This window comes from Bufo bufo, chromosome 2, assembly GCF_905171765.1.
Source record: "Bufo bufo chromosome 2, aBufBuf1.1, whole genome shotgun sequence".
Classification (NCBI taxonomy): domain Eukaryota; kingdom Metazoa; phylum Chordata; class Amphibia; order Anura; family Bufonidae; genus Bufo; species Bufo bufo.
In genome coordinates, this window is record NC_053390.1 from 72,883,880 (window position 1) to 72,911,850 (window position 27,971).

General features: G+C 41.8%; 1 protein-coding gene across 1 annotated transcript in view; it reads right to left on the reverse strand.

The window, feature by feature from the left end:
• The window catches only part of LOC120990708 (von Willebrand factor A domain-containing protein 5A-like), a 198,422-nt gene that overhangs the window by 125,888 nt on the left and 44,563 nt on the right, over positions 1-27,971 (reverse strand). The window contains exons 4-7 of the mRNA XM_040419614.1: positions 21,670-21,892; positions 18,390-18,559; positions 18,202-18,314; positions 6,737-6,747 (exon numbers count right to left, since the gene is read on the reverse strand). Coding sequence (XP_040275548.1) covers positions 6,737-6,747; positions 18,202-18,314; positions 18,390-18,559; positions 21,670-21,892 — 517 coding nt within the window. The remainder of the gene's footprint in view (positions 1-6,736; positions 6,748-18,201; positions 18,315-18,389; positions 18,560-21,669; positions 21,893-27,971) is intronic.

A 27,971-nucleotide genomic window follows, 5' to 3' on the forward strand; every position in this document is an offset into this window, starting at 1 on the left:
CCTCGACTGGTCAACATGACCCAGTTATTATAACATATCTACCATACTATAATCAAATCACATAAGCCTGCGTTATCCCAGAATGACTTACCAAGTCTAATGTGAGGTTTTGAGCTGAATTTTTGCTTAACTAGAGTCCATAACTTGTGGGAAACTAGAAGGGAATAAAACCAGGTAGTAATTAGAAAAGAGCAAAACTTTGTCTCACTGGCATACCGGTAAATAATGGTAAATCCATTTGCAGTAAAATATAAGATGAAAAACAAGTTTCTATAATTTATTTTCGTGTGTTCTTTTGTCCTATTGGTTTCAGTAGTAGAATCAGAAGTTGCAGCTACTGCATTCTTTTTGACAAGGAGGGGGTCTAAATTTCTTATTTTCTGTCTGGTTGTTGGCTGTCCACAAATATGGGACTACCTGCTGAATTCCTGTCATGTAAAATTCCATCTGGAAGGACCATAATTTCACCCATATGTAACTGGCATGTCAAAAGAGTTCATAGAGAAGAAAACTAAAAAATAATAAAAAATGGAAAGCAAAGCAGCAGTGCATAGAATAAAGGACTAAAGTAATGAAACAAGTTAAAGAAGTTGTAGATAAAAGATATGGTGGCTCACTCCGTTTATGGCTATGGATTGGTGCTACCAAGCCTTATGACTCACCCAGTCAAAAAAGGAATATAGAAATTGTAGAGAGGCTGAGCACTCACACTTGGACCACACAGAGATACAGACGAGATAAATAATGGTGACAATATTTATTACACCTAATGCAGATTCAACAATAAAATACTAAAACAATAATATATAACAAATAATAAGAACAGTGGGTAGTAATCTAACTAATAACAATTCAGAATAAAAACAGCATCATAAATATCTAAACGTGCAATGCGATTACATAAGATTTATAAAATGCATAATGAAGGGTGCTATGAGAGACTCAAAGTGGCGTGTGGAGCCCTTAAGGATGAATATAATCGATTGGGATTCGATGTTAAAAAAAAAAATATATATATTTTGAAAAGTCGATAAATATTTGTCGATAAAGTCCTCAGTATTTATTCGAATGGATGTCCACACAAAGTTCAATAAATTCCATTCGATTATTTAAGCATATTCGACATATGTCCCCTGTATGGCATACAATGATTACACTTACGATTGTCTTCTGACTAAAGCTCACGGTGGCGTCCCACGTGGCTGATGATGTCAGAGCCGGTGGTACCCGATTGCGGTGATTCAGCTGGAGCGGTTCAGGCAGTTTGACAGCCCCCAATGTAGATGTTCTCCAGTGGTCTTCCCGACTCTTTCAGGTATGGCAAATGTGTAGATAGAATGTAGCATTTATCATGACCCTGTAGGTTTAGGTCAAAATGTTCGCTGTATGCCTAGAAAATCGAGGATTTAACAGAATGAAGATCCAAGTCCAAGATGTGGGGATCAAGACGTATTCATCAGCTGATGTGCGGGTCTTAGAAACCAAACGCATTTCGGGGTCTTTTCCTAGCCCCTTCCTCAGTGGTGGCCCGCAAAGGGGATACACCCCTTTTTTATACCCAATATCCTCTAAAGTTAAACAAGGCAGGAAGTCCGAAATGGATCTAGTCAAATATAAAATCCGGTATGGAGTAGAAGAAAGAGCACATGTCAAATATATCTTTGTATAACAATTTTCAATAGTAGTCTTATTTTGGCGTTTGCCAATGAGTTCTATCAGTATCCCATATAAGTTTCCAGATGCAATTGTGGTACGGTTTGTAAAACGCAGATGCGGTTTTCCAAAAACGCAGATGCGTTTTTTTTGAAAGTGTGCGTTTTTTTGTTGTTGTTTTTATTTCATTGTCCCTAGCTGCTGTATATATGAATTTTATAAATTAGTATTCTATAAATAATAAACAATCTAAAACATTTAAGATACATAACTTAATGAAATATTTTATATAAAACCTAATGAAAAATAAAAAGCAGGTATTAAATATTGTCTGAATGGTAACTACATTGCAATAATCAACAATGATCCACTTTTAATATTTACCATTGGGTGCTGTCATTATCTTATGCGAATTCTCTGATGCGGTTTTGATGCAATTTAAAAACCGCAAATGTGTTTTTTCAGAGAAAGTATGTTTCAGAATCCCTCACTGCTATATATGTAAATTATATGACTAAATATTATATAGCTTTTAAAACATGGTATAAAAAATGATATAAAACATTATATAAAACATTTTATAAAACATTTAGAGCACACAACCTGAAAAGATATTATTTAAAACCTAATAAAAATAAGTATTGAATATTTAAAATGTTCGATATTCTTATTCAAGACGAACATCATTGGAGAGGGGGGAGAAGGATGGAATGACTATTGTATTAAAGGCACACAAAACAAGATTTTATCAGAATCTGAAGCTAAATTTATTTTAAATACACAATGCAAGCTCCCTGTTTTTTATTGTTTACCCAAAATCCACAAAAACCCAGTCAAACCACCAGGCCGTCCCATTATTTCGGGAATTAGCTCTCTTACGGCCAACCTCTCGCAATACTTAGACAATTTACTTCAACCAGTTGTCAAAAACACCAGATCCTACATCAAGGACACGACCCAAATAGTAGACATTATAGAGAGGTTAAACTATGATCCAGAATGGATTTTGGGCACTTTAGATGTCCAAACTTTATATACATCAATTGACCATACACAGGTAATAACAGCGATGATTAATCAACTTAAAGACAGCAAACTTTTTTATGACGAACAAATCAATTTTATAGCAGAGGGCGTAGATCTGATTTTAAAACATAATTATTTTTATTTTGATGCGGACTACTATCTCCAGACCACCGGGACAGCCATGGGCACCAGGTTCGCCCCCAGTTATGCTAATCTTTTTATGGCAGGCTGGGAGGAACTCACCATCAATCATTTACTGGGGTCGGACCTGGTGCTGTGGTACCGCTACATATACGATGTGATTTTTATCTGGAAGGGCGACGAAACAGCATTGGCTTCCTTTTTAGACGGGATTAATTGAAATCAATTGAACCTTCGCTTTTCCTCTAAAATTTGTAAAACGCATCTAGAATTTCTTGATCTAAACATCAGAATTGAAGAAGATAAATTAATATGCTCAACATACCAAAAACCGACAGCTAGAAATAGCATTATTCTTCATTCTAGTTGTCATCTGCCCAGGTGGCTGCTTAATATTCCGGGCAGTCAATTTAGACATTTAAAGAGGAACTGCACTAATAATGACACTTTTGAACAAGAAGCCGAGGCACTAAAATTACAATTTAAAGAAAATAATTACCCTATGAAATATGTTGAGGACTCTTTAAACAAGATAAAAGACCTAGATAGACAGACGTTCTTCAACAAAACTCCGAAATAAATAGGAAATCCTATAAATTGTGAAAGTATGCCAGAACTGGAACGAACAAATATCATTCTTCCCATTAAATTCACATTATAATTTTTTTTTAACAATTATCAATAAGCCCTGGCACTTTATTCAAAAAGATAAAATTATAGGAACACTATTACCAAGGAAACCAATTATAGTTTATACTAAAGCCCCCAGTTTAGGTTTAAAAATTGCCCCGACCGTTAAACCTGGAAAATCTGCTTTGGACCCGTCTATGCATAAATGGCTCAATCTGAAAGATGCAATACTTGCCCTAACTGCAAAAAGACACAGTTCCCTAAAAAAACAATGACTGTCTCATCCACTTCTAATGGTTTTATACATGAAATACAAGATTTTTTAACATGTAATAGTAAAAATTTTATTTATATCCTCCAATGTCCGTGCGACAAACAATATATAGGACGCACTAAAAGAACGCTAAAAGAAAGAATTTCCGAACATTTTACGAAAATCAGAAGTGGATCAGACAAACACACAGTCTCGAGACATTTTAAATTGCATCACAATCAGGATCCAAATTGTCTCTCCTTTGCTGCCATTGAAAGGGTCAGGCCACATTGGAGAGGTGGGGATTTTATTAAACAAATGTCCCGTGTCGAATCAAGATTCATTTTTAACTTCGACTCAATAATTCCTATGGGCCTGAATGCCGAATCTGAAATTTACGGTTTTCTTTGAGCCCGTTACCAGGGTGGGAGCCCTCCATTCGACTTCGGTCCAGAGGTGGTTTGCTTTACCCACTCTGGCCCTCTTGGATGGGGGGCTTCTATCCTTCTCCCCCCTCTCCAATGATGTTCGTCTTGAATAGGAATATCGAACATTTAGAATATTCAATACTTATTTTTATTAGGTTTTAAATAATATCTTTTCAGGTTGTGTGCTCTAAGTGTTTTATAAAATGTTTTATATAATGTTTTATATCATTTTTTTATACCATGTTTTAAAAGCTATATAATATTTAGTCATATAATTTACATATATAGCAGTGAGGGATTCTGAAACATACTTTCTCTGAAAAAACGCATTTGCGGTTTTTAAACCGCATCAAAACCGCATCAGAGAATTCGCATAAGATAATGACAGCACCCAATGGTAAATATTAAAAGTGGATCATTGTTGATTATTGCAATGTAGTTACCATTCAGACAATATTTAATACCTGCTTTTTATTTTTCATTAGGTTTTATATTAAATATTTCATTAAGTTATGTATCTGGAATGTTTTAGATTGTTTATTATTTATAGAATACTAATTTATAAAATTCATATATACAGCAGCTAGGGACAATGAAATAAAAACAACAACAAAAAAAACGCATCTGCGTTTTACAAACCGTACCACAATTGCATCTGGAAACTTATATGGGATAATGATAGAACTCATTGGCAAACGCCAAAATAAGATTACTATTGAAAATTGTTATACAAAGATATATTTGACATGTGCTCTTTCTTCTACTCCATACCGGATTTTATATTTGACTAGATCCATTTCGGACTTCCTGCCTTGTTTAACTTTAGAGGATGTTGGGTATAAAAAAGGGGTATATCCCCTTTGCGGACCACCACTGAGGAAGGGGCTAGGAAAAGCCCCCGAAACGCGTTTGGTTTCTAAGACCCGCACATCAGCTGATGAATACGTCTTGATCCCCACATCTTGGACTTGGATCTTCATTCTGTTAAATCCTCGATTTTCTAGGCATACAGCGAACATTTTGACCTAAACCTACAGGGTCATGATAAATGCTACATTCTATCTACACATTTGCCATACCTGAAAGAGTCGGGAAGACCACTGGAGAACATCTACATTGGGGGCCGTCAAACTGCCTGAACCGCTCCAGCTGAATCACCGCAATCAGGTACCGCCGGCTCTGACACCATCAGCCACGTGGGACGCCACCGTGAGCTTTAGTCAGAAGGCAATCGTAAGTGTAATCATTGTATGCCCACAGGGGACATATGTCGAATATGCTTAAATAAAAGAATGGAATTTATTGAACTTTGTCTGGACATCCATTCGAATAAATACTGAGCACTTTATCGACAAATATTTATTGACTTTTTAAAATATAATTTTTTTTTTTTAACATCGGATCCCAATTGATTATATTCATCCTTAAGGGCTCCACACGCCACTTTGAGTCTCTCATAGCACCCTTCATTATGCATTTTATAAATCTTATGTAATCGCATTGCACGTTTAGATATTTATGATGCTGTTTTTATTCTGAATTGTTCTTAGTTATATTACTACCCACTGTTCTTATTATTTGTTATATATTATTGTTTTAGTATTTTATTGTTGAATCTGCATTAGGTGTAATAAATATTGTCACCATTATTTATCTCGTCTGTATCTCTGTGTGGTCCAAGTGTGAGTGCTCAGCCTCTCTACAAGTTAAAGAAGTTGTAGAAACAGCACCACACAATGCCAACAGGTTGTGTCTGGTGTTGCAGCTCAGCTCCAATGATGTCTGCCTCTCGGTGTGCAACACCGTCATCACTCATAGGCAGCACGCCCGCTGTCTCGGGGTGACTTTTGACACTGATCTTTCTTTCACCCCTTATATTCAATTTCTCTCCCGCTCATGTCGCCTGCACCTCAAAAACATCTCTAGTATCCGCCCCTTTCTCACTATGTAAACAACAAAAACTCTCATTGTTGCCCTGATCCACTCCCACCTTGATTACTGCAACTGACTATTAATTGGCCTCCCCCTCACCAGACTCTCCCCTCTCCAATCTATTCTTAATGCAGCAGCCAGGGTCACCTCTGTCCAACCGCTACTCTGATGTCTCCGCCCTGTGTCAGTCATTGCACTGGCTACCCATACACTATAGAATCCAATTCAAACTGCTCGTCCTCACTCACAAAGCCCTCCACAGTGCTGCACCACCCTACATCTCTTCTCTCATCTCTGTCTACCACCCTACCCGTGCTCTCCGTTCAGCCAATGACTTACTACTGACTTCCACAAAAATCCGAACCTCTCTCTCCCGGCTTCAAGATTTCTCCCGAGCTGCACCGGTTCTCTGGAATGCCCTACCCCAAGAAATTAGGCTTAATCACAACATGCACAGTTTTAAGCATTCGCTAAAAACAAATCTTTTCAGGGTGGCTTATCACCTTCCTTGATTTAACATCCCATAGCCCATTTATCATTCCCTGAAGCTGAGCCTCCACTGCACCCAGAAGCACTTTGTATATTGGCTGCTGACCGGCTCATGTGGCTTTATATCTACCAGTGGATGATAGGAGGAGTATGGTAGGTTTTCCTGCTAGTTGCAGCAAAGTACCACTGACTGCACTGTAGCTCCAGGCTGGGCAGGATGATGCGCTGCTCCAGGGACCTGAGAAAGAAGCGACTTCTGCGGGTGAAGATCGGAAAGCCTGAAGGTATGGCTGTAGTGGCAATATAAGTTCAAGCATGGCCTTGGCTGATACAGGTTTTGCTTTTGTACTCTTTGGTGATACTTTCTCTAGGGATCCTGTGGTTGCTTCAAGAGAAGCCAACATTCCAACAGTCAACAGATTTTGATATTCTCATCCTCCGTGCACTGACTTTTTTTGTAGAGGACCCATTGCATCTTCTGGAAGAATTCTTGGCTATATTTATTGGCCTATTGACCATACTCATCATGCAGTACCATACATGGTGCATGGCATCCTAGTTTCCTTTTGGCTTCTCTTTTCAGGCTACCGTATTATGATGTTTGTGCATGTTCCTCTGCAACTTAAGTATCATTGGTCCGGCTGCCAATACATACTTCAATCACCAGATGTCCCACTGTCCTTGATTGGTCCTATGTGGACTAGTTTTTTATGATAACGTGAATTTTGTCTTTGTTTTTGCTTTTTTAAATAGTATTTACATAAATCAATTTTCATTAAATTTGTTAATGTTTTGACCAGCATAGTTTCAAGTTGGTTAATACTGTTTGTATGCACTGGGACATTTAGGGTTAATTATATTGAATTAAACCTCTGCTCATTTTAGGTAGGAGTCATGTGGGTGGTGACTGACATTATGCGCCCGCATCTGTATGGAGCAGGCAGCTGTGGTGAGCCTGCTCCATACGTGGCGGGTGCTGGCTGTATCATACAGCAGGCTCCAGGCCGCAATTGAGGGGAACGGCGATCTAGCCGAAGCACGCCATTTAACCCTTCAGATGCTGCGATCAACACTGATCGCAGCATCTGTGGGGTTAGGCAGAGGGATGTGGCTCCCTCTGCCTTCCAATCGGAGCCCCCACAGTGAAATCTCGGGGCTCTGATTGGCAGCCTGAATGTTGCTGAAGCCTTCCAGGCCTGCCATGGTAAGCTCCCTGCTGAACTATGCACGAGGCACAGCTCAGACTGGACAGTGTCAGAATCCTATTCACCCTAATAGATCTCTAATAGAGTTAATAGGACAAGGGTTCAAAAGATCCCAGATTCTAGCCCCCTAGGGGGGCTAATAGTTATTGTATAACAAGTAAAGCGGTTTGCTGCGTTTCCCGGTTATTCGGGTATCTGGGGACCCAATAACCCGGAACAGGATGGTGATCGGTGGTGTGATAACACACCACCAATCACCATCCTGCGATCCTGAAAGGTGATGGTGACATCACCTCTCAGGATCGCTTCTGATTGGCTGCAGGGCGGGCGGGCGGTTAAAATTATTGCAGCGCTCCTCTCCTCCTCTTTTTTGTGTTCGGGAGCGAGGAGAGAGGAGCGCTGCATCGGATCTCCAGAGCCAGCACCCCCAGCACCCCCCTTCTGACCCTCTACAATGCCATCTGGCACTAAAAGGTATTTAGGGAAAGGTTAGGGAAAGGTTAGGTTAGGCAGGGATATTCAGGGAAAGTTTAGTGGGAAAAAAAATAAAAGTTTTTTGTTGCATCACCCTAATCGGGTGTCTGGGGTCCACAGCACAGCTGTGTGACCCTAGACCCCCTCCCCCAGGGGTGCTGCAGCTTGGGGGCCCTCACACATTTTTTTGGGGCGCAAGCAGTTTTTTTTTTTATGCATACGCTGACTGTGGCCGGCTCTTTTAGCATCCGGCCACTGTTAGCGCAACGCACACCCCACCGCTGATCAGCTTCGGACAGCTGATCGTCAAGTTTGAATAAAAAATTTAAAAAATTCAAATTTTTTGGCCTTTTTTTTTTCTGTTAGTTTTAGGGCAAAGTCCGTGAACACCCGTGTCCCCACACACACGCACACCAAATAAAGATTTCCACGCACGCACACACACACACACTCCCCTATGGCCCGACGAATGTTCTCGGCTGAGGAGGCATACGCCCTGCTTGCCTCCGAGTCCCCCAGTGAGGACGAGGATGACCCCACTTTCCTTTTGTCTTCCGCGTCCTCCTCATCATCTAGCAATGATGATGAGCCCCCAAGGCGGCGGAGACGCCGCCAGGCGAAGCAAGGGGACCGCCATGCTAGGGACCCTGTGGCCCACACTAGTACCAGCAGCTCTGGGGCTCGTACTAGTTTTCCGGCCCACCAGTTAAGTCCACCGGAGCCCCCTACCGGTGAAATTGCATGGTGTACCCCAGAGCATTTTGTGCCTGCGATTCCTGATTTTGCTGGCCAAGCAGGAATCCAGATTCCCACAGTGGGCTTCACTGAATATGACTATTTTAGTCTTTTTTTCAGTGACCACTTTGTGAACCTGATGGTGGAGCAAACAAACCTGTACGCCCAACAGTTCATTGCTCAACACCCGAGCTCCTTTTTGGCTAGGGCCGGTGGCTGGACTCCGGTCAGTGCAGCCGAGATGAGGACGTTTTGGGGCCTCGTGCTGCACATGGGCCTAGTCAAAAAACCCAGTGTCAGGCATTACTGGAGTGGGGACGTCCTCTACCAGACCCCACTTTACAGTACGGCCATGACACACTCCAGGTTTGAGGCCATCCGGAAATGCCTGCATTATGCAGATAATGCAGCATGTCCCCCCCAAGGTGATCCTGCCTATGACCGCCTGTACAAAATCAGGCCGGTCATCGATCACTTTGGGGCCAAATATTTGGAGGCCTATGTACCTGGAAGGGAGGTCGCGGTTGATGAGTCTCTCATTGCTTTCAAGGGGAGACTCATTTTCCGCCAGTATGTTCCCTCTAAGCGGGCGAGGTATGGCGTGAAGCTGTACAAACTTTGTGAGAGTTCCTCAGGGTACACTTACAAGTTTCGTGTGTACGAGGGGGCGATATTCCCGTATTGAACCCCCAGAATGTCCCCCAACTCTGGGTATTAGCGGGAAACTTGTGTGGGACCTTATGCACCCACTGATAGATAAAGGTTACCACCTGTACGTGGATAACTTTTATACTAGTATCCCCTTGTTCCAGTCCCTCGCCGCCAGATCCACGTCCGCTTGTGGGACTGTGCGGAAAAATCAACGCGGCCTCCCTACCCACCCCCTCCAGGTACCTATCTCTTGGGGTGGGACCCGTGCCCTTACCAGTGGAAACCTGTGGCTGGTCAGATATAAGGACAAGAGGGATGTCCTTGTACTGTCCACAATTCATGGTAACGGCATCACCCCTGTCCCTGTGCGAGGTACCGCGGCAACGGTCCTCAAGCCCGATTGTATCGTCGACTACAATCGGTATATGGGAGGAGTTGATCTCTCTGATCAAGTCCTCAAGCCATATAATGCCATGCGCAAAACCCGGGCACGGTACAAAAAAGTTGCCGTCTACTTGGTACAGGTTGCTATGTACAACTCTTTTGTGCTGTCCCAGAGCGCTGGCAACACAGGGAAATTCCTGCAGTTCTATGAGGCAGTCCTCAAGGCCCTGATCTTTTCTGACCGGGAAAGAGCAGGCCGGAGTACTTCGGGAACTGGAGGCGCCCGGATCGTCCCTGGCCAACACTTTCTAGGTGTGGTCCCCCATACTGGAAAGAAGGGACGGACCCAAAAAAGGTGCAGAGGGTGTCACAGGAGGGGGATACGGAAGGACACCACCACTCAGTGTGACACGTGCCCCGATCATCCGGGCCTCTGCATTATTGGTTGCTTCAGGGAGTACCACACTTCCATGTAGTACTAAATTTATAATCCCCTTCCCCAATTTTAATTCCATTTAGCCACTGACAATCGAAAAAAAAAAACTATGGTTCTCAGACTTGAGACACTAAAACAAAAAAAAATCTTTTTCAAAAATATTATTTTGTAAAACTAAAATAAATTAAAAAAAAGTAGACATATTAGGTATCGCCCCGTCCTCTCATCCCGAACTGTGCCAAAACAGCTATTTTTTGGCAAATTTTCCATTTTAAACCGTTTTTTTCCAGTAACAAAGCAAGGGTTAACAGCCAAACAAAACTTAATATTTATTACCCTGATTCTGCAGTTTACAGAAACACCCCATATGTGGTCGTAAACTGCTTTATGACAGGACGCAGAAGGAAAGGAACGCCGTATGGTTTCTGGAAGGCAGATTTTGATAGCCTTTTTTCTTTTGGCACCATGTCCCATTTGAAGAACCCCTGATGCACCGCTAGAGTAGAAACTCCATAAAAGTGACCCATCTAAGAAACTACACCCCTCAGGGTATTCAAAACTGATTTTTACAAACTTTATTAACCCTTTAGGTGTTCCTCAACAGTTTATAGCAAATGGAGATGAATTTCTATTTCTGGTAACCTTGCCTCACAAAAATAATATGTACCCTAAAAATAGTCCCAACAAAACTGCCACCTTATCCCGTAGTTTCCAAAATGGCGTCACTTTTATGGAGTTTCTACTCTAGGGGTGCATCAGGGGGGCTTCAAATGGACATGGTGTAAATAAACCAGTCCAGCAAAATCTGCCTTCCAAAAACCACACGGCGTTCCTTTCCCTCTACGCCCTACCGTGTGCCCGTACAGTAGTTTACGACCACATATGGGGTGTTTCTGCAAACTACAGAATCGGGGCAACAAATATTGAGTTTTGTTTGGCTGTTAACCCTTGCTTTGTTATTGGAAAAAATGGATTAAAACAGAAAATTTGCCAAAAAATTGAAATTCCTAAATTTCATCTCCATTTGCCAATAACTCTTGTGGAACACCTAAAGGGTAAACAACGTTTGTAAAATCAGTTTTGAATACTTTGAGGGGTGTAGTTTCTTAGATGGGGTCACTTTTATGGAGTTTCTACTCTAGGGGTGCATCAGGGGGGCTTCAAATGGGACATGGTGTAAATAAACCAGTCCAGCAAAATCTGCCTTCCAAAAACAACACGGCGCACCTTTCCCTCTACGCCCTACCGTGTGCCCATACAGTAGTTTACAGCCACATATGGGGTGTTTCTGCAAACTACAGAATCAGGGCAATAAATATTGAGTTTTGTTTGGCTGTTAACCCTTGCTTTGTTACTGGAAAAAATGGATTAAAATTGAAAATTTGCCCCCCAAAAAATCAAAATTCTGAAATTTTATCTCTATTTGCCATTAACTCCTGTGGAACACCTAAAGGGTTAACTACGTTTGTAAAATCAGTTTTGAAATACCTTGAGGGGTGTAGTTTCTAGAATGAAGTAGACATATGGGAAATGTATAATAATAACTATTTTTGGAGGTATTACTATCTATTATAAAAGTAGAGAAATTGAAATTTGCAAATTTGCACATTTTTCTAAATTTTTGGTAAATTTGGTATTTTTTTATAAATAAAAATGCATTTTTTTGTGACGAAAAAACAACAGTGGTCAGATTTGCAAAAAATGGCCTGGTCCTTAACCGCCTCAGGACCGCCTAACGCAGGGACGCGTCCTGGAGGTGGTCGATTCATTCCTCCTGGACGCATCCGTGCGTCATCTCGCGAGACGCGAGATTTCGGTCAGAGCCGGCCCGCGCATGCGCATCGCGGGCCGGCAAAAGTTAGAGGAGTATTTCGTCAGCAACCTGCCAGCCAATGATCGTCGCTGGCAGGTTGCTGATTTTTAAAAAATCGAATCACAAGCCATCTAACACCTTATATTTATTAATATAAGGTGTTAAATGGCTTCTCTGCTCCTCTGCTGGTCCTTTTTGGTCGGTTGCTTCCAGCAGAGGAGCAGACATCACAGTGAGTACACCAAACAGCACACTTAGCCCCCAGATCACCCTCCATCACCCCAATTAACCCCTTGATCACCCCTTGATCGCCCCTGTCAATCACCTAGTGAAAGGGAAAAAGTGATCAGTGTAAACTGTCACTTTTTTTTTTCACTGGTATGGACTGATAGTTTTAGGATAGTTTTAGGCCCCTTGGTTAGGTAGTTAGCGATCGTTTAGCGCCCAGCCCACCGCACCGCAGTCACTGATTCGCTGAGTCCAAATGTAGTCCAAATGTCAAACAGGGGGTATTCTTCTGAAGAGGCCTACAGGATTCTGACCCAGTCGGATGAGGAGTGGGAACCCTCATCTGATGAATCTAGCGGGTCAGAATATGAACCTGTAGAAAGCAGTGGCAGTCTGAGCCAAAGTTCGGACGAGGAGGTTGAGGTCCCTGATAGCACCAGGCGTACCCGGCCCTGTGTCGCTAGACCACAGTTTGCGCAGGATCTGTTTCAAGGGCAGCAGAGTGGGGCTGGCGCTGTCGGATTACATGGTGAGGCATACACCAGCAGCGCAGCCCATCCTGGACCTAGTACCAGCACTGCCGTACAACATGGTGAAGTGGCGAGCACCAGAAGGGCAGTTGAAGCTGGTACGGTGGCACGTGCAATAGTTACCCCGTTGCAGCCACCGCACAGACAGGCCCATAGAGCCCCTAGAGTCCCTGAGGTGCTGGCAAACCCTGATTGGCAGTCCCCAACTTCAGCCGCACCTGTAGTTCCCCCTTTCACCGCCCAGTCTGGAGTTCGGGTTGAGACAGCTCAGATCGGTTCGGCACTGGGATTTTTTGAGCTGTTCTTGACTGCGGAGCTCTTAGACTTAGTCGTGGAAGAAACAAATCGGTATGCCACACATTTTATAGCCGCCAACCCGGGAAGCTTTTATGCCCAGCCTTTCCGGTGGAAACCAGTCCAAGTTTCCGAAATTAAAATTTTTCTGGGCCTTCTCCTCAACATGGGTCTAACCAAAAAGCATGAATTGCGGTCATATTGGTCCACGAACCCAATTCATCACATGCCAATGTTCTCTGCTGCTATGTCCAGGACACGATTTGAGACCATCCTGCGTTTCCTGCACTTTAGCGACAACAGCACCTCCCGTCCCAGAGGCCACCCAGATTTTGACCGGCTCCACAAAATTCGGCCCCTCATAGACCACTTCAACAACAAATTTGCAGATTTGTATACCCCTGAGCAAAACATCTGCGTAGACGAGTCCCTTATACATTTTACCGGGCGCCTTGGCTTCAAACAATACATCCCAAGCAAGCGCGCCCGGTATGGGGTCAAATTGTATAAGCTCTGTGAAAGGGCCACAGGCTGTACCCACAAATTTCGGATCTATGAGGGAAAAGATCAGACCCTGGAGCCGGTCAGTTGCCCTGACTACCTGGGGAGCAGTGGGAAGACAGTCTGGGACTTGGTGTCACCCTTATTTGGCAAGGGGTACCATCTTTATGTGGACAATTTTTACACAAGTGTGCCCCTCTTCAGGCATTTGTTCCTAGAACAGATTGCCTGCTGTGGCACCGTGCGACCTAGTCGACGGGGCTTCCCCCAACGGCTTGTTACCACCCGTCTTGCAAGGGGGGAGAGGGCTGCCTTGTGTAACGAAGAACTGCTCGTGGTGAAATGGAGAGACAAGCGTGACGTTTACATGCTCTCCTCCATTCACGCAGACACGACAATACAAATTGAACGGGCAACCAGTGTCATTGAAAAGCCCCTCTCAGTCCACGACTATAACCTTCACATGGGAGGGGTGTACTTCAATGACCAGATGTTGGCTCCCTATTTAGTTTCCCGACGCACCAGACGCTGGTATAAGAAGGTGTCTGTATATTTTATTCAATTGGCTGCATATAATAGTTTTGTTCTCTACAGTAAGGCTGGGAGAACAGGATCCTTCCTCAAATTTCAGGAAGAGATCATCGAGAACCTCCTGTATACAGGAGGTTCCGTGGCCCCTTCCACCAGTGTAGTGAGCCGTCTACACAAGCGACATTTCCCCAATGTCGTTGCTAGTACCTCAACCCAACCGTCACCCCGAAAAAGATGTCGTGTCTGTAGCAGGAGTGGAATAAGGCGTGACACCCGCTATTTCTGTCCTGACTGCCCTGACCACCCTGCCCTATGCTTAGGGGAGTGTTTCCGGAAGTACCACACACAGGTACACTTAGCATAGGGATTGCATCTCACAGGACAGGCACACAGGGCTATTAGGGCCCTTACACTCACAGCTGCTGCAAACCTCTCCTTTCACCTGGGATAAAGTGCATAATGTACTTCGCCACATGTTTGGGCGATTTGCGCTTTGCACATTGTCCCATGGGGAAGGAGAGGTTTGTCCTATAAAGGTAAAAAATAAAAAATAAATCACCGGTAAGCAAAAAAGTTAACGTTCAGTTCAAAAAGTTAAATAAAGTTTATATGTTCCGTTCAAATTTTATTATAAAGTTAATAAATTTATTGCGTTGCGGCCTGGTTTTTTCTTTTGTTTTTTTTACCATCCAGGTGGATCAACCGATCGACTAGCTGCAGCACTGATGTGCATTCTGACAGAAGCATTGCGCTGCTGTCCGATTACACAAAAGTCGGTGTATGCGGCGCTGCAAGACGAGATTTCTCCTCTGCAGTAAAAAAATTAAAATCCCGGCAATGATTTATTCATTCACATCGATTGATGTGAATGGAGAAATCTGGTTTGCCAGGGCATACGGGCTAAGTGGGTATGGATGTTGGGCGGAGCTCCTATGTCCTGGCAGACGCCTTTGCCCTCCTTTTTTTTTTTGGGCAGAGATTTTTTCATCCACATTGATCGATGCGAATGAAGAAATCTGTGCCGTTCATTTTTTCTTTCAGCCCAGAGGCTGAACGGAAAAAATATATATCATTACCCGTATGCTCAATATAAGGAGAATAGCAGAAACTACTAATGCTGGCCATACATGTAATGATTGCGGAGACCCTCAAATGCCAGGGCAGTACAAACACCCCACAAATGACCCCATTTTGAAAATAAGACACCCCAAGGTATTCGCTGAGGGGCATATTGAGTCCATGAAAGATTGAAATTTTTGTCCCAAGTTAGTGGAAAGGGAGACTTTGTGAGAAAAAACTAAAAAAAATCTATTTCCGCTAACTTGTGGCAAAAAGTGTGTCTAAAAATGCCCTCCTAAAAGGAATTTGGGCCCCTTTACGCATCTAGGCTGCAAAAAAGTGTCACACATCTGGTATCGCCGTACTCAGGAGAAGTTGGGCAATGTGTTTTGGGGTGTCATTTTACATATACCCATGCTGGGTGAGATAAATATCTTGGTAAAAAAAAATGGGAAAAGTTGTCTTTTGCCGAGATATTTCTCTCACCCAGCATGGGTATATGTAAAATGACACCCCAAAACACATTGCCCAACTTCTCCTGAGTACGGCGATACCAGATGTGTGACACTTTTTTGCAGCCTAAGTGGGCAAAGGGGCCCACATTCCAAAGAGCACCTTTAGGATTTCACAGGTCATTCTTTACACATTTTGATTTCAAACTACTTACCACACATTAGGGCCCCTAAATTGCCAGCGCAGTATAACTACCCCACAAGTGACCCCATTTTGGAAAGAAGACACCCCAAGGTATTCCGTGAGGGGCATGGCGAGTTCCTAGAATTTTTTATTTTTTGTCACAAGTTAGCGGAAAATGATGATTTTTTTTAATTACATTTTTTCTTACAAAGTCTCATATTCCACTTGTGACCCCATTTTGGAAAGAAGACACCCCAAGGTATTTCGTGATGGGCATAGTGAGTTCATGGAAGTTTTTATTTTTTGTCACAACTGTCTTCTTTCCAAAATGGGGTCACTTGTGGGGTAGTTGGAATGTGGGCCCCTTTGCCCACCTAGGCTGAAAAAAAGTGTCACACATCTGGTATCGCCGTACTCAGGAGAAGTTGGGCAATGTGTTTTGGGGTGTCATTTTACATATACCCATGCTGAGTGAGATAAATATCTCGGCAAAAGACAACTTTTCCCATTTTTTTATACAAAGTTGGCATTTGACCGAGATATTTATCTCACCCAGCATGGGTATATGTAAAATGACACCCCAAAACACATTGCCCAACTTCTCCTGAGTACGGCGATACCAGATGTGTGACACTTTTTTTCAGCCTAGGTGGGCAAAGGGGCCCACATTCCAAAGAGCACCTTTAGGATTTCACAGGTCATTTTTTACACATTTTGATTTCAAACTACTTACCACACATTAGGGCCCCTAGAATGCCAGGGCAGTATAACTACCCCACAAGTGACCCCATTTTGGAAAGAAGACACCCCAAGGTATTTCGTGATGGGCATAGTGAGTTCATGGAAGTTTTTATTTTTTGTCACAAGTTAGTGGAATATGAGACTTTGTAAGAAAAAAAAAAAAAAATCATCATTTTCCGCTAACTTGTGACAAAAAATAAAAAGTTCTATGAACTCACTATGCCCATCAGTGAATACCTTAGGGTGTCTACTTTCCGAAATGGGGTCATTTGTGGGGTGTTTGTACTGTCTGGCCATTGTAGAACCTCAGGAAACATGACAGGTGCTCAGAAAGTCAGAGCTGCTTCAAAAAGCGGAAATTCACATTTTTGTACCATAGTTTGTAAACGCTATAACTTTTACCCAAACCATTTTTTTTTTTTACCCAAACTTTTTTTTTTTATCAAAGACATGTAGAAAAATAAATTTAGAGAAAAATTTATATATGGATGTGTTTTTTTTTTTTAAATTTTACAACTGAAAGTGAAAAATGTCAATTTCGTTAAATTTCGATTAATAACAAAAAAAGTAAAAATGTCAGCAGCAATGAAATACCACCAAATGAAAGCTCTATTAGTGAGAAGAAAAGGAGGTAAAATTAATTTGGGTGGTAAGTTGCATGACCGAGCAATAAACGGTGAAAGTAGTGTAGTGCAGAAGTGTAAAAAGTGGCCTGGTCATTAAGGGTGTTTAAGCTAGGGGGGCTGAAGTGGTTAAGGTAAAAATGAGCCCGGTCCATGAGGGGTTAAAGGGGTTGTCTCAACTCATTAAGTTATATTTATTATGTGCATGACATTGATATAAGTAACTTACTAATGTAGATGAATTAGCAGAAATGGCTCTGGTCCCCACTACCTTACTTCTTCGTCGTCTTTATACACTGCTCGTCTCCAGGGGTTACAGCCACCGCTGCAGTGCAGCAGTGGTGGCCGCGATTGCGCATAGCTAGAAAAAAAGTCGGGCTTTCTGGTGGCCGGGAATTGATGGCGTGAGCGCGCACGGGGCCGCACGCATGCGCAGCAGCTCCCGTTCCCGTCCACCTTTCTGTCATTCTCTCCTGTAAGATACAAATCGCTGCAACCACTTACCATAGGTTGTCACGATCTGTACAGGGTCTGCTCCACTGCTAGTGTTTCAGATAGTCTAGCAGCCTCACGAGCGTACACGTGTAGTCAAGAGGCGGGATTATATTATCCCAGCGCCTAATGCCTGCTCCATCAGTCACAGCAGAGGTACCGCTATGCATCTGCTCATGAACTTCTTGGATGCTACAGAGAGGTTCTTGAGTCAGTATTGAAAAGCTCTACAGTTCCTTAGAAGATGTACTTGACGTTTGAAGTGTGCATAGAGCAGGTATGGTCAACGTATTGAGCATCTGAGTCACCTGATGACTTTGGCTCCTTGGCAGCATCAGCCTCCACAGTCACACTCGGTTTGTTCACCTCTGAGTAATAAGCAAGGAGCTCCACGTCTCTCTCAAATTTGTGTCCCTCAGCCAGCAATACCTGGAAAAAAACAAGCATTATGTCAGACATTTACTATGGAATTATGCAGTCCGCATGGCTCTGTTATCTCCTCACCTTGGCTGCGGTCTTGTCCTCATTAGTGTACTCCACAGGGCTGATATCACAGTTGGATACTATCTTGACAATGCCGAATGCAGACTGGAAGTGTGCGCTCAGACTCAGGGCGTACGGGATCTCTCCTATAGGAACTTGTGGGCGTATGGCAGTCACACTCACAGGTTGGTCTAGAATGGGGAATTGGGCATGATGAACAAGGAGAAAAGCATGAAAATTAAATCAGCTTGATACAATGTATTCTGAAAAGTCTTCAGACCCTTTCACTTTTTTCACATTTGTTATATTGCAGCCTATAGCAAAAAAAATATAAAAATCAAGTTTTTCCCAATCATGACAAAGTGAAAACAAAGATACTCCTACACCTTCATCAAAGTCCACCTGAGGTCAATTCAGTTGATTGGACATGATTTGGAAAGGCACAAACCTGTCTATATAAGGTCTCACAGCTGACAATGCATATCCGAGAAAAAACCAAGCCATGAGGAGGAAGGCACTGCCGTCAGGATTGTGTGGAGGCACAGATCTGGAGAAGGGGACAAAAATGTCTGCTGCACTGAAAGTTCCAAAGAGCACAATGGCCTCCATAATTCTTGAATGAAAGAAGTTTGGAACAACCAGGACTCTTCCGAGAGCTGGCCGCCCCGACAAACAAAGTAATCATAGGAGAAGGGTCTTGGTAAGTGAGGTGACCAAGAACCCAATGGTCACTCTGGCTGGGCTCCTAAACCTGTGTGCAGATGGGAGAAACTTCTAGAAGTTCACCCATCACTTGCAGCACCCCACCAATCTGGGCTTTATGGCAGAGTGTCCAGAAAGAAGCCTCTGCTTAGTAAAAGACACATGAAAGCTGCCTGAAATTTGCAAAAAAGCACCTAACGGACTCTCAGACTGTGAGAAACAAGATTATCTGGTCTAATGAAACAAGATTCACCTTTTGGTCTCAATTCTAAGGGTCATGTCTGAGGGAAACCAGGCATTTGCTTATCACCCGGCTAATGCCATCCCTACAGTGAAGCATGGTGGTGGCAGCATCATGCTATGGTAATGTTTTTCAGCGGCTCGGACAGGAAGATTGGTCAAGATTGAGGGAAAGCTGAATGGAGCAAAGTACAGAGATAGTCTTAATGAAAACCTGATCCAGAGTGCTCTGGACCTCAGACTGGGAGGAAGGTTCACCTTCAAACAAAACAATGATCTACGTACAAAGCTAAGAAGACACAGAAGTGGCTTAGGGACAACTGCAAATCTTTTTTCAGTGGCCCAGCCAGAGCCCTGACTTGGACCCAATCGAACATCTCTAGATAGACCTGAAAATGGCTGTCCACCGACAGTCCACATCCAACCTGACTGAAGATCTGCAGAGAAGAATGGGACAAAATCCCGAAATTACTTTATCACTTTCTCATTATGGAGTATTGAGTGCAGAATGATGGGGGAAAAACTTGATTTTTATTTTATTTTAGCACAAGGCCACAACATAACAAAATGTGAAAAAATGAAAGGGTCATAAGACTTCCTGAATGCATTGTAGATCACAACAGGATGTGACTACTGTTATGTATTATTTGTGATTCAGTATGACATCTGCAGTATATGTATATTATCAGCTCTTCAAGCATTAACCACAAAATCATTCATCATGAACATTATCCAAAATCATTATCCAGTCCTCATGAAATTCCACTGTTCTAGTCTTATCAACATTTATCTTCATAACCCTCATTTTCTGTCATCTTTTTCATCCAGCATAATCCCATATTGTCAACATCCTCATCATCTATAGACACCCCTTTATCATAATCTACTCCATCACCAATCATCTTCATCCACTATCATTGTAATCGATTATTCTCTGTTGTATCATCATCTGCTCCTATTCATCCTCATAATTCCCTTTTTCATCATTTCTAATCATCCATTCACATTCATACACCATTATTTACCATCATCCTCTTGATCCACCATTGTTGACATCAATCACCTTAATTCTCTATTATTTTCCCCGTCCAGTCATTCTTCATTATTCTTGTTATCATTCACCCTCATCAAGTCTCACCATCCTTCATAATCCTCACCATCAATCACTCATCTCACCCATGACATATTGTCACAATTTTCAAGAACAACTCAAAGGGTTCACTTAAATGTTTTGACTTGTATTGACATTGTAATGAACAGGAACATGGCTGCACATATGTTGCATCCAAAGAGTTAATTTTACAAAGAGAATAAATCTATTTTGGACTGCCTAGGGCATTCTTATTGGCAGATGACGATAAAGGACCCAGAGCTTTCTTGAGGAAAATAAAGTGAGACTTTTGACACTTCACCCTGGCTTCTACAAGATTCAAGGGTTAACAGATGGACATCTGTTTATCCCCCTGAACACATATAGTGAGGTGAATCAAGTGACAATGCCAATTCAATATTAACAGTACTTACCCCCTTATTTAATATACTTTCCAGTCACATATAAGGGGTTTGGAGAATGAATCAGAAGGATAGCTCTGAAACCCGAGCTAAGGACTTAAACGATAAACCATGACTGGCTCAATATAAAGGGGTTCACACGACTGAGGCCAGACTGGATACCTAGATGTGGATCTAGAGGTGTTTGTCATGAAGAAGGACCCTGATGCTATAGAGGTCTGAAACGCGTCACTTGTTTGCACCTTGCTGTGTGGAATTTTATAGCCGCTGCAATAAAGAAGCCACGTATTCACACCTGACCTGAGCTGGACTTCTGCTTCCTTTAAAATAACTAGATGTGGATCTGTTATATCTCCTGCCCTCAAGGAAACATAAAAGATTAAAGATTGCAGGTTTTAGGCCTTTAGCTGTTTTTATCCAATTATTTTATAACAGTTTGTATGTGATTTTGTCTCCTCCTGTACAGTGTTTTGTTAGCACTGCACCTTTTGCTATTAAAGCGTGAAACTTTAATGTTTCCATAGTCCATAGCCCTTCAATGCGAGTTTTAAATGTTTGACACTTTAGAGCAGGATATGCTTGTGTTTGTTAACAGAGTGGCATCTCATTGGCTGTGATGTAAACGTAGTGACAGCGTATATTTCAGGTGCATGAACTGTTTTGGGGTGTGATTTATGCTCAATTTGCAACCTAAGTTGAAGGTGAGCGCAAGACTGAGTAGAAAAAGATAAACCCCTTGCAGTTAAACCCTATCACATGCTGGGATGGTGCATACATGGCAGGCATGCATGTCAATTACTTTATAAGAGAATGAAATTTATTTTGAGGGTCAGCTTGACTGCCTTACCTTTTGGGGTATATCTGGGGTTGAGGACAGCAGGAAGCACAAATCGGATGGCACCGTCAGCCTCGACTGGAAGCTCCCGCACATATTTTAATGTTACTTCAGCCTCCTGACCAGGTGGCAGGTTCCCAACATTGCAGCTGAAAACATCAGCAGAGCTCTCGTCTTTTTCCAGAAGAAAAGCCTGCTGGCCTTGGCTGATGGCTGCATCGTAGGTCTTATGAGCCTGGAGGAAGAGGAAGGAGAAGAGGGCTATGCTATACCTCATCAAGATCTGGCTAGCTGGGTATATTATACGGTATATAGTTTACAGACTTCACAGATTTAATTTTCCAGTAATTTCTGCTGGTTCAGGGTCTGCACAGAGCTTGATTTAAGATTTACATTATGGGAACTATTGTTTTTAACTCCTTGACTTACTTTCTCATTAAAGAATCATACCACCAGAGAATGTTTTTCTACTATAATGTTTAATATCTTTCTACAGGAAGATTCACTCAAAAAAGGCTAAATATAAATATTCTGTAATAACTAGGACTAAGCAATCTGACTAAACAACATGCAATGTGCTCCTCAGTGTATAGGGAGCTTCGAACAAGTAGGGATGCCCCAGCGTCACACCGATTAGGTAGGTGCCATTGTGATGCTTGACTTCCTGGTGCACACCCCTGTACCTCTTCACTTAGTCACTCGACTTATCATCAGGATGGTGGTGTACTGTATTGAGCAGTGGATCTTCATGGAAAATGCGTACCTGAATATTTTTGAACAGTTTGTGAATCATTGGACTAGATGGTAGTGAGTTAATGGAGCGTTACTTCCAGCAAGATGGAGTAACGTGTCACACATGGGAAAGGAGCATGGCAGAAATGTTTATATCGGCACACTGCTGGGCGGAGGCTTCCCGGTGACGTCACCAGCTCTAATGGGTGGACTTTAGTGCTGCCATGCTCCTTCACCGGGCTCACTGCTGGGCGGAAGCCTCCAGCTAGCAGTCCTTATGGAGAGCCTGGTACGTTACCGGAACTTCAAAAAAAACCTTTGCCCTGAGCGATTCAGCGCAGGGCAAGAGGAGCCGGAGAGGTGAGGATGGCGATATGTCCAAGCTCAGCTCTGAACCCGGATAACCCCTTTAAGACCTCAGCCGTGTTAGCCCCCCATATCAAAAATTTTTAACAAAACATATGCAGTCGGTTAGATCTTTGTTAGATCAGGTTAGATCAATTGTTGTTTGTGTTAGATCTCACACAGAAGTAGAGATATTAACAGTTATTTGCAGGGGGGGCTAACCTGTCATCAGCCCCCCCTTATTAAAAAATTGACCAAAAAATTGACCAAAAAATTAGCTATTTTGGAAGATATTTGTTAGATCAGGTATGATCAACTAGTTGTTTTGTTAGATCTCACATAATTACAGACTTATTAAGTGATTAATGAGGGGGGGCTAGCCCCCCCACATGCAATTTTCAGGTAAAATTTGATTCAGACTAATAGGCCTTCGTTAGATCCGGTAAGATCAAGTGGTTTCAACGTTAGATCTCATTTAATTACAGAGATATTTCACATAAAAACACAGATATTAGGTAGTATTAAATAGGGGGGCTAGCCCCCCCACATGCAATTTTCTGGTAAAATTTGATTCAGGCTAATAGGCCTTCGTTAGATCCAGTAAGATCAAGTGGTTTCAACGTTAGATCTCATATAATTACAGAGATATTATGGATTTTGGTATCAAATAAGGGGGGGCTAGACCCCCCCACATGCAATTTTCTGGTAAAATTTCATTCAGGCTAATAGGCCTTCGTTAGATCCGGTAAGATCAAGTAGTTTCAACGTTAGATCTCATATAATTACAGAGATATTTTACATGAAAACACAGATATTAGGTAGTATTAAATAGGGGGGCTAGCCCCCCCACATGCAATTTTCTGGTAAAATTTGATTCAGACTAATAGATCTGCATTAGATCCACTAAGATCAAGTGGTTTCAACGTTAGATCTCATATAATTATAGAGATATAAATATTTGGTATTACATAAGGGGGGGCTAGCCCCCCCATATGCAAATTTCAGGTAAAATTTTATGCAGACTAATAGGCCTTCGTTAGATCCGGTAAGATCAAGTGGTTTCAACGTTAGATCTTATTTAATTGCAGAGATATTATGGATATTTGGTATTACGTCAGGGGGGGCTAGCCCCCCCACATGCAATTTTCTGGTAAAATTTGATGCAGACTAATAGGCCTTCGTTAGATCCGGTAAGATCAAGTGGTTTTAACGTTTGATCTCATTTAATTACAGAGATATTTCACATGAAAACACAGATATTACGTAGTATTAAATAGGCCCCACATGCAATTTTATGGTAAAATTTGATTCATGCTAATAGGCCTTCGTTAGATCCGGTAAGATCAAGTGGTTTCAACGTTAGATCTCATATAATTACAGAGATATTATGGATATTTGGTATTACGTTAGGGGGGCTAGCCCCCCATAATGCAATTTTCAGGTAAAATTTGATGCAGGCTAATAGGCCTTCGTTAGATCCAGTAAGATCAAGTGGTTTCAATGTTAGATCTCATATAATTACAGAGATATTTCACATAAAAACACAGATATTAGGTAGTATTATTAAATAGGGGGGCTAGCCCCCCCACATGCAATTTTCGGGTAAAATTTGATTCAGACTAATAGGCCTTCGTTAGATCCAGTAAAATCAAGTGGTTTCAACGTTAGATCTCATATAATTACAGAGATATTATGGATTTTGGTATTACATAAGGGGGGGCTAGACCCCCCCACATGCAATTTTCTGGTAAAATTTCATTCAGGCTAATAGGCCTTCGTTAGATCCGGTAAGATCAAGTAGTTTCAAAGTTAGATCTCATATAATTAGAGAGATATTTTACATGAAAACACAGATATTAGGTAGTATTAAATAGGGGGGCTAGCCCCCCCACATGCAATTTTCTGGTAAAATTTGATTCAGGCTAATAGGCCTTCGTTAGATCCGGTAAGATCAAGTGGTTTTAACGTTAGATCTCATATAATTATAGAGATATAAATATTTGGTATTACATAAGGGGGGGGCTAGCCCCCTTGATGCAGGCTAATAGGCCTTCGTTAGATCCAGTAAGATCAAGTTGTTTCAATGTTAGATCTCATATAATTACAGAGATATTTCACATAAAATCACAGATATTAGGGTATTAAATAGGGGGGCTAGCCCCCCCACATGCAATTTACTGGTAAAATTTGATTCAGGCTAATAGGCCTTCGTTAGATCCGGTAAGATCAAGTGGTTTCAACGTTAGATCTCATATAATTACAGAGATATTATGGATATTTGGTATTACATAAGGGGGGCTAGCCCCCCCACATGCAATTTTCTGGTAAAATTTGATTCAGGCTAATAGGACTTCGTTAGATCCGGTAAGATCAAGTGGTTTTAATGTTAGATCTCATATAAATACAGAGATATTATGGATATTTGGTATTACATAAGGGGGAGCTAGCCCCCCTATTTAATACTTCCTAATATCTGTGTTTTTATGTGAAATATCTCTGTAATTATATGAGATCTAACATTGAAACCACTTGATCTTACCGTCCTAACGAAGGCCTATTAGCCTGAATGAATTTTTCCCCGAGAATTATATGTGGGGGGCTAGCCCCCCTTATGTAATACCAAATATCCATATTATCTCTGTAATTATATGAGATCTAACGTTGAAACCACTTGATCTTAGCGGATCTAATGCAGATATATTAGCCTGAATGAAATTTTACCAGAAAATTGTATGTGGGGGGCTAGCCCCCCCTTATGTAATACCAAATATTTATAATATCTCTGTAATTATATGAGATCTAACGTTGAAACCACTTCATTTTACCGGATGTAATGCAGATCTATTAGTCTGAATCTAATTTTACCACAAAATTGCATGTGGGGGGGCTAGCCCAACCCTTATATAATACCAAATATCCATAATATCTCTGTAATTATATGAGATCTAATGTTAAAACCACTTGATCTTACCGGATCTAACGAAGGCCTATTAGTCTGCATCAAATTTTACCTGAAAATTGCATGTGGGGGGCTAGCCCCCCCTGACTTAATACCAAATATCCATAATATGTCTGTAATTATATGAGATCTAACGTTGAAACCACTTGATCTTACCGGATCTAACGAAGGCCTATTAGCCTGAATGAAATTTTACCAGAAAATTGCACGTATGGGGGGGGGGGCTAGCCCCCCTATTTAATACTACCTAATATCTGTGTTTTTATGTGAAATATCTCTGTAATTAAATGAGATCTAACGTTGAAACCACTTGATCTTACCGGATCTAACGAAGGCCTATTAGCCTGAATGAAATTTTACCAGAAAATTGCACATGGGGGGGGGGGGGCTAGCCCCCCTATTTAATACTACCTTATATCTGTGTTTTTATGTGAAATATCTCTGTAATTAAATGAGATCTAACGTTGAAACCACTTGATCTTACCGGATCTAACGAAGGCCTATTAGTCTGCATCAAACTTTACCTGAAAATTGCATGTGGGGGGGCTAGCCCCCCCTGACTTAATACCAAATATCCATAATATGTCTGTAATTATATGAGATCTAACGTTGAAACCACTTGATCTTACCGGATCTAACGAAGGCCTATTAGCCTGAATGAAATTTTACCAGAAAATTGCACGTATGGGGGGGGGGGGGGGGGGGGCTAGCCCCCCTATTTAATACTACCTAATATCTGTGTTTTTATGTGAAATATCTCTGTAATTAAATGAGATCTAACGTTGAAACCACTTGATCTTACCGGATCTAACGAAGGCCTATTAGTCTGAATCAAATTTTACCCGAAAATTGCATGTGGGGGGGCTAGCCCCCCTATTTAATAATACTACCTAATATCTGTGTTTTCATGTGAAATATCTCTGTAATTATATGAGATCTAACATTGAAACCACTTGATCTTACCGGATCTAACGAAGGCCTATTACTCTGCATCAATTTTTACCTGAAAATTGCATGTGGGGGGGCTAGCCCCCCCACATTAATCACTTAATAAGTCTGTAATTATGTGAGATCTAACAAAACAACTAGTTGATCATACCTGATCTAACAAATATCTTCCAAAATAGCTAATTGTTTGGTCAATTTTTTGATAAGGGGGGGCTGATGACGGGTTAGCCCCCCCTGCAAATAACTGTTAATATCTCTACTTCTGTGTGAGATCTAACGCAAACAACAATTGATCTAACCTGATCTAACAAAGATCTAACCAACTGCATATGTTTTGTTCAAAAATTTTGATATGGGGGGCTAACACGGCTGAGGTCCTTTAAGTCCTTTTTCAGCGACAGGGCAATTTCAAAGGAACTTTGGCCAACACCGTTGAAAGGAAAAGTCTTTCAGAACATGCCTGGCACTGTGGAACATTTGAAGGAAAACATGAGGTTGCTGTTATTCCCCTCCGATATGCCTGCTGATACAATCAGGAACATGGAGCGCTGAGTTGAAATGTGTCTGGCAGAAAACGGAGATCACTTCCAGCATCGCATGTAATGCAGTCGATTACACATACATCAAGGTATGTAGCATATTTGTTTTTGTTCACATTGCTTTATCCTAACGGGATAGAACAGAATATTCAAGGCTTTTTAACATTTCATTTGCTGAAATCTGTTCTAACTTTGGAACTATTTTTTCATATTTGAATATCATGCTCACATTAACATAAAGTTTAGCAACTTTGAAAATACGCTACTTGTTCTGATAAATAACACTGATACACTATTCACTATCCATAGCTACTAAGTGCTTACTTCCCATCATTCCCTGCTAAGTCAGTGTCTGCACAGAACATGTTTTGTCGATTTGCATCGTAGGATGCACAGTATATTAATATGGCTCTACATACACAGTACTGACCCCAGGTTGTACCCAACCAACTGAATGAGATATAGGACAGTGTTCACGTTTACGGCACACAGTTCAGCAGAGAGTAGAGGTTTCCTCTACATGATAGTATCATATAGGAGGTTTAAGCAAAGCAGAATTGCTAGTAAGTCAATTTTAAGGTTTGTTTTGGGTATAGAATATCCTGCTCCCAGGAATCATCTTGAAAGAAGACTAACAGTGGCCATAAACACTAGACTATTTCAATATTTTACGTTTGACCAACATTTCTTTAGCTATATCATAGAAAGGAAGAATTGGAAATGTTGAATTTCCAATAACCTAGACGATGCCATTCTGGTCACTGCTGCTCTTCACTTGCCATCACAGCTCT